Genomic DNA, 7,387 nt, shown 5'->3' on the forward strand with positions numbered 1-7,387 from the left:
GTGAGGATAAAATGGAGAGGAGGAGGATAATGTAAGCCGCCTTGGGTTCCTTGCAAGAGGAAAAAAGGCGGGATATAAATGCAATAATAAATAAATAAAATAAATGAAAAGTGGAATGCTGCTGCTACTGTTGTCTTTCCTGATCTTTTATCAGCCTCCTCAGAACCTCTCTTTTTCTGTCTCTGTCTCTTCACAATTTTGTCAGAACCTTCCTTTACAACCTCAGTCTCCCTCTCTCTCCCCACAAGCCCTATTCAGGTATTCTACACCTGAGTAGACTAAATGCATGAGGGGGAGGGCACTAGCCCCAGCCCATCCTTGTGCATTTCTGTCGCCCTCTACAAGTGGAGGGTGACTTTCTGAAGGGAAGAAACTCCTGTATCTGACTGAGGAGGCTCTCCACTAGCACTGTGCACCACCTCGGTCCAAATCCCGAAGCGAATTGGGGTGTTTCAGGGGTCCTTCATTGAGCTCCGAAGTGGGTCAGAATAGCACCGAGGTGGTCTGAAGCTAAGCAGGTCACCCCTGAAGTGCCTCAGAGGTTTGGAGTTATTCCAAAGCCATTCTGAAGCCCAGACAGCCTGTCTATAAAATGTATCAACTTGCGAAAGATCAGGGAGGGGGCGAGGAGGAGGAGGAGGAGGAAGAAGGGGGGAAATGGTGAGCCTTGGCGAATGGCAACTCTAGTTGCCAGATTAGGGCTGAACTGAACCCAGCAGTCTCCAAGTAGTGACAATGGTGGAGAGGGGGAAATGCTGGATATAACAGGAGATCATTCCGCTTTGGTTTCACTGAAATGAGAGAGTTGGTTAGAGAGTTGTTTGGAGACTAGAGAGAGTTGGCTAGCTAGATCTCGGGGGCGGCGGGGGGCGTGTTCTACTGCAGCTCCACTTGTCCTTCTTCCTTCCTACCCAGTCCTTCTCAACTGTCCCTATTAGTCTTCCCTTTCTTTATTTTCTACTAGATTCTTTATTTAACCCCCCACTCAATATTTTAAAAACACTTTAGTTTCCTTGCCTTGTTCTTTGGCTTCCCTCATCCAGCTCTTCTCAGTTCTTGTATTCCTTCCCTTCCCATTTTAACTCTTCTCTTTCTTTAAAAAAATAGACCAAAAAACCCTTCTATCTTCTGTTAGGCTTTATGGTGTACTCCTTCTATCCACTCTCTTTCACTTGTAGGCAGCAGGTACTAGTCTAGTACTACTTCTCTTGCCTTGTTCTTTGGCTCACTTCGCCCCCCCCCCCCCCCGCCATTTCTCAATTCCTGTATATTTCTTCCCTTCCCACATTCAACTCTTACCTTTCTAAAAAAAAACATATACCCAAAGAAACCCCCTTTTATCTTCTGTTAGGCTTTATGGTGTACTCGCTCCCCACCCCCAGTTTGTAGGTCGTTTTTCTTTCTGTCTCTCCTTTTCTTTTGTTTGTGTGTGCGCGCGCTGTGTGTGTGTGCAAAGCACTACACAAGAGTCCATACAATACAGTGGGCAAAGAACCACACATCTACATTATATAATATATAGTGTGCAAAGCACTGCACACACAATTTGTTTGTTTACTGTGGTGCAAAGCAACCCTGATATATTGGCAGAGGAAGAGGTGGGCTACTGGGACCAGTAGCACCAGCAGCCGGGCTGGTTCGCCCCCAGTGGGGATAGTGTGTCCTGGTCTAGGGAAGACCTATTTCCTCACGTAATGTGTATTACTTTCAGCCAAAGAGTATAAGGTCATCCAGTGTGAAGCTGAATAGGAAAGTACTAGGGGAGAGGGGTTATTTTGCACTTCAAAAAAACCTACACCAGAGATTAGGGATAGTGACCTCCTCACCTCTTATACACTTAACTTCTCTGATTATCCCTTGAGTTTATTACCTTTGGCTTGAGTTTCTGAGAACAGCACATTTTACCTGTTCCTAGCACAAAAACTACTGGGCCGAACTGTCTGACATTTGGCAAGTTCAGTCACCTCTGCATTGGGGCCCCCAGGTGTCCAGATTTCATGCACTTCTGTGGAAACAGTGACAAGTTATAGCTCTTTGCTTTGAGAGTTTTTGTTGAAAAAAGCACATTTTACCTGCACCTAGCACAAACACTACTGGGCCAGACTGTCTGAAATTTGGCGGGTGGAATCACCTCCATGGGGGATGACAGGTCTCCAAATTTCATATATTTATTGTAGAAACTGAAAAAGTTATGGCTTTTTTCCATAATGCAAATCAATGTTTTGTTTTTCCAGTGCAAATCAATGGGAAAACGTAAAATCTGAATAATCTGGATATCTGAACCTTGCTTCAGATCTGAATCCAAAGTGAAGCAGATTGGGTCCAAATAGGTCTGAAGTGAAGCTAGGGCAATTCAGAAGGTTCAAATTGTCATCCAAAGTGAATTGGAGGTCTGTGCACGGTGCTACTCTCCACGTGATTTTAACATGGATTTTCCAGTGTTCTCAATCACATGGAGAGCCTCTCTGGATACAGGAGGCTGTTGTCTTCACAAAGTCACCTTCCACAATAGATGGTGATGGAAATGTGTGAGGAGAGGGCCAGGGTTAGCATGCTCCCCCTCCTCACACATTTAATCTACTCAATTGCAGAATGCCTGAATAGGGCTACAGTCTCCTCAGGATCTCTCATCACAGTAGCCTTATTCAGGCTTTCAGGATGTGTGTCCAATCAGTGCATGAGGACAAGGAGTGCTCTAGCCCTGTCCCCTCTCCTCTCAAGTTTCCATCACCTTGTACTCATGTAGATGACGGTCTGAAGAGAACAGCCTCCTGTATCTAGGGCAACTAAAGTGATCAAGGGCCTGGAACAACTCCCCTATGTGGAAAGATTAAGTGAGGTGAGTAAGGGGAGACATGATAAAGGTGTACAAAATTATGCACATGGTGTGGAGAATGTGGATAGGGAGACATTTTTCTCCCTCTCTCATAATACTAGAACCTGCAGTCATCCCATGATGTGGATTGGTGGGAGATTCAGGACAGATAAAAGGAAGTACAAAGGAAGTATTAAAGGAGAGCCAGTGTGGTGTAGTGGCAAGAGTGTTGGACTAGGAGCTGGGAGATCCGGGTTCTAGTCCCCACTCGGCCATGGAAGCTCACTGGGTGACTTTGGGACAGTCACAGACTCTCAGCCCAACCTACCTCATAGGGTTGTTGTGAGGATAAAATGGAGAGGAAGAGGATAATGTAAGCTGCCTTGGGTTCCTTGCAAGAGAAAAAAAGGAGGGATATAAATGCAATAAATAAATAAATAAATAAGTATCTTCTTCACACAGCACATAGTAAAACTGTGGAATTCACTACCACAAGATATAGTGATGGCGACCAATTTGGATGGCTTTAAAAGGGGTTGGACAAATCCATGGAGAAGAAGGCTATCAATGTCTACTGGTCCTGATGGCTACATGCTACCTCCAGTAACAGGGGCAGTATGCCTATGTACACCAATTGCTGGGGAACATGGGTAGGAAGATGCTGTTGCACTCATGTACTGCTTGTGGGTTTCCTGCGGGCAGCTGGTTTTCCAATGTGTAAACAGAAATCTGGACTAGATGGACCATTGATCTGATCCAGCATGACTCTTCTTATGTTCTTATTTTCTTATCTGTGGAGGTTCTCCACGTGATTAAGAACCCTAGAAAATCAGGAGCTCTTCAAAGTCTCCAGTTCCCAGCCTGGCTATCTGAAATCCTGTCGACTGGAGACTGAACCTGCAATGTTGCATGTGCAAAGCATAATACCACTGAGCTAATGGCCCCTCCCAATTTCCGCTGGGTTTTATTTAGAGAATTCCCAGCTGCATCGGGGACATTGGTTTAAATAGACTTTAAAGCAGGGCAGGAATCAGTGTGAAGTTAATGAGAAAGGCGCTGGATGAATGAGTCATGATGTGCTCAAACTCCTTACTTACCAGCTGCTGCTTATATCTGATTTGATGGTTCTATTTACACAATTTGCATACAGCCTGTCAGCTGCCGCCTTAGAAAGCTTTGTGCGTGTTTTTTTTAAAAAATGCATATTTTCCATGATATGCATGGGATATTTCATTTCAGATATAATGATCAGTGCCATCTTCAGGGTCTCGGGGCCTCTCAGGTAGTAACTTCTTTATGCTCAAATACGGTGGCCACCTACACATTACCCCCAAACTGGCCATGCATGACCAACAAAAGAGGGCACAGATCTGTGCAGTATGTGGATATGTTAGTTTATAGCAAAGTGCAGAATCTCTTTCAGCCTGAGGGCCAACTCTCGGGGGAGGGGTGCATTCCAGAGGGGGTAGAGCTGAAGACAAAAGGGGTGGGGCCAAATCCCCAAATTACATGTACATTATAGTTTAAAGCTCAAACTGCCAGTAACCAAGCGTTGTTTCAACCTTTTAGAATAGGGGAATAGGGGGTTTTTTTGCACAAAAGCAAAAGAATAGGGCTTTTCACACAAAAGCCAAAAAAGCACCAACCAATCAGTGGTTGGGGGAAGGGGGTGGAGCCAGGCCTTTTGTGGACACCAGGAGGGCTGGATTGGTACCCCTCAAGGGCCAGAGTTGGCCCCCAAGCCTGAGGTACTGCAACCTTGATCTATAGGTATCAATTCAAATTTATACATGATTACTATAACTTAAATAGAAACACAAAATATCTCACCATTGTGGGGGGAAGCTGTGACCAGATGACTTGTGTTCCTTCTAGGGATGGGGGAGAAATTGGTTTGGTTCACATTTTAATATGAAGTGATCTCATCCACAGCTCCCAAACAAATACATAGATCAGAACACAATTCAATTATCCTTCGGTTTTCTCCACTCTTCAAGTATTGCCATGCAGTTTATCCAAAAAAATGGGTACAAAATGCATACATTAGGGAAAACTGCATACAGAAATGTGTGCATTAGTGTAAAACGGCATACAGAAAAGCATATATTGGGGAAAACTGCTTGCAAAAACAATGGCTATATTGATAGAAAATGTGCACAAAAATGCATATAAATTTTCAAGTGGAATTTTTTTAAAACAACAACAACTGCAAACTAATGCAGAAATGGGAATTTAACAAACATGTGCTTGAAAAAAGGTGAACATTTTAGAAAGCAAAACAGACAGAATCATCCACCCCTGGTGCCTACTCAGTCTGCTGTCCTGGTGCTAACTGTTGGTAGACTATTTCAGCACTCCTGCTCTCTCTTTTTATTTTAAACCAAGATTGGACAGGGCAGCCCTTCAAACAGAGGATGCCTTGAAACAGTCCTCTGACTGTTCTCTTTCAAATAGTACACATGATCACCGCCCCAGGCTCTGGAACTCCCTGGCGAGGGAGGCTAGGTTGGCTCCCTCTCTATTGTCCTTCTGCTGGCAGGCAAAGATGTTTTTATTCAAGCAGGCCTTTGACCTATAAGCTGACCTGTTGCTGAAAGGCTTTGTAATAGGTTGCTGCTGTTTATTTATTTCTGATGGCTAAGGCCATCCGAGAGAGAAGAAGCAGCAGCCCTTCCACTAGGCTATCTCCATGACCGGCTGAACTTTGTAACTAAAAATCCAGTGTCTAGGTTTGCTTTTTTTCCTCCTCCCTCCCAATCCAGTTTCCTTCTGTGTCATGTCTTTTAGACTGGAAACATGTGGGCAGTAACTGTCATATTTCTAATCTTTGTAAGCCATTCTGGGAACCTTTTTGGCTGAAGAGTAGGGTAAAACTGCTTTAAATAAATAAATCTCCAGAAAGGATACTGTAGTAACAGCTTGATTATAAATCAAGTTAATGATTAGAGTCAGCTGTTAATGAAGCACTTTAACCATTGGTGTAGGTGACTCTGGGGCCACAATGGTCATTCAGTTAAAGATCAATAGTGGCTGACCTTTTTCACAGTTTAACAATGAGTCATTCCTAGTGCAAACAAATGTATAGTACTGTCTGTGGCTTCTATGATCTGTGCTCCTGTACAAGGTTCTGCAGGAGCATAAATTGTGTTATTTCAGATGGCTCAGAAGAAAAGCAAAAAAACCCAAGATAAAGGCAGGTCAAGAATGTGCCTGTGCTACAGTTCTATGCTGTAATTTCCTCCTCCAGACTTCTGTAAGTAGCCTGAATTCTGTCAGGTCTAAACCATAGAAAGGATACCATTTTATGCCAGAGAAACCATGGAATGCCTTGGGTTGATAAATGAGTTAGTTTATTGATTTTCCAGAAACAGATTAGCAGTGTAGAATATCTTTCCTACGAGGATATATCGAAGTGCTTTTTGAAACCATGGGTAAAAAAAGCCATAAATTAATGGGTTACAGCTGGAGTTGAGGTAGCCAAACCAATTTAAAGCATCAAATAACACAGCAGGAGTTGAAAAACCAATAAAAGGGTCAATTAAAATTGTGACAAAACATGGAAACCAACACAAGAGGAAAACCCCCATCACGATACCCAAGGTCTTAGCAGCTTTCCTGTCTCTGCTTCTGAAAAGCCGGTAAGATTTTTCATCACTTGAACTCTCGCGCTTGCTTTTCATGGCCCTCAGGTGCTTTTTGGACACATCAAAGATCTTTGCATAAATTCCAAACATCACAGAGCCAGGAATGAAGAAGCCAAATGAGAACAGAACGATTCCCCACAGTTTATTAAACATAATTGGACAAGAACTGGAACACGCAACTAAAACCTCGTAGCCTTTGATCCCAGAAGCATATGCTTCAGAGAAAACCACCCCAAAAGCAAAAGAAGCGGGCACTGACCAACAAATGACAATCACCTGCCTGATCACCGGGAGAGTAATTTTGCATGAATAGCGAAGAGGGTAACAGATGGCATAGAAACGATCAACAGCGATGGAGCAAAGATGGAAAATAGAAACCAAGCAGAGCATCAGGTCAAAGCTGTAGTGGATTTTACAGAAGGTCATTCCAAAATACCAGCAGTTCTCCACCGATCTGATCATGCTATAGGGCATAATGAAGAAGCCAAGCAGGAAGTCAGTGACTGCCATGGAAAGGATGAGGAAGTTAGTTGGGGAGTGCAGTTGTCTGAAACAGGAGATTGACATTATGATTGCTAAATTCCCCAAAACCGTGATGATGATGAGTCCGCTTATGAATATATACATGACTCCTCGAACACTTGCTGACCTGAGATTTTCAGAACAGGACCCATTTCCGAATTCAGAGCAATCAACGGCATCCTTGGAGGTGTTAAGAAGACCCATAATCCTTAATCTGAAAATAAGAATCTTTATTAGATGCAGAAATCAGTGTGTGCTGAAACTAGTGTGTTAGACTTCCCAGTTAACTGCAAGGCTTTACATTATAATTCTCAGGAAGTATCATACAAACTTAGGCAGAAATCCTGTTTGCTGAAAAATACTAGTAATAGAAACTCCTGTATATTTTTATCCCAGGAGTTATTTC

The 7,387-nt window shown here is 43.3% G+C and overlaps 1 protein-coding gene across 1 annotated transcript; it reads right to left on the minus strand.

The window, feature by feature from the left end:
* Positions 1 to 6,165: 6,165 nt before the first annotated feature.
* Positions 6,166 to 7,138, minus strand: TAAR2 (trace amine associated receptor 2). The gene has a single exon (XM_084816705.1). The coding sequence runs from the start codon at positions 7,084 to 7,086 to the stop codon at positions 6,166 to 6,168; it is 921 nt and encodes a 306-aa protein (XP_084672831.1). The 5' UTR covers positions 7,087 to 7,138.
* Between the last annotated feature and the right edge of the window lie 249 nt (positions 7,139 to 7,387).

Source organism: Heloderma suspectum, chromosome 1 (assembly GCF_057233095.1).
Source record: "Heloderma suspectum isolate Gila_16-S chromosome 1, 16-S_ref, whole genome shotgun sequence".
Taxonomy (NCBI): domain Eukaryota; kingdom Metazoa; phylum Chordata; class Lepidosauria; order Squamata; family Helodermatidae; genus Heloderma; species Heloderma suspectum.

Bases quoted from the DNA above. Each gene is read 5' to 3' on its own strand.
- TAAR2 (XM_084816705.1), bottom strand. From the start codon at position 7,086: ATGTATATATTCATAAGCGGACTCATCATCATCACGGTTTTGGGGAAT.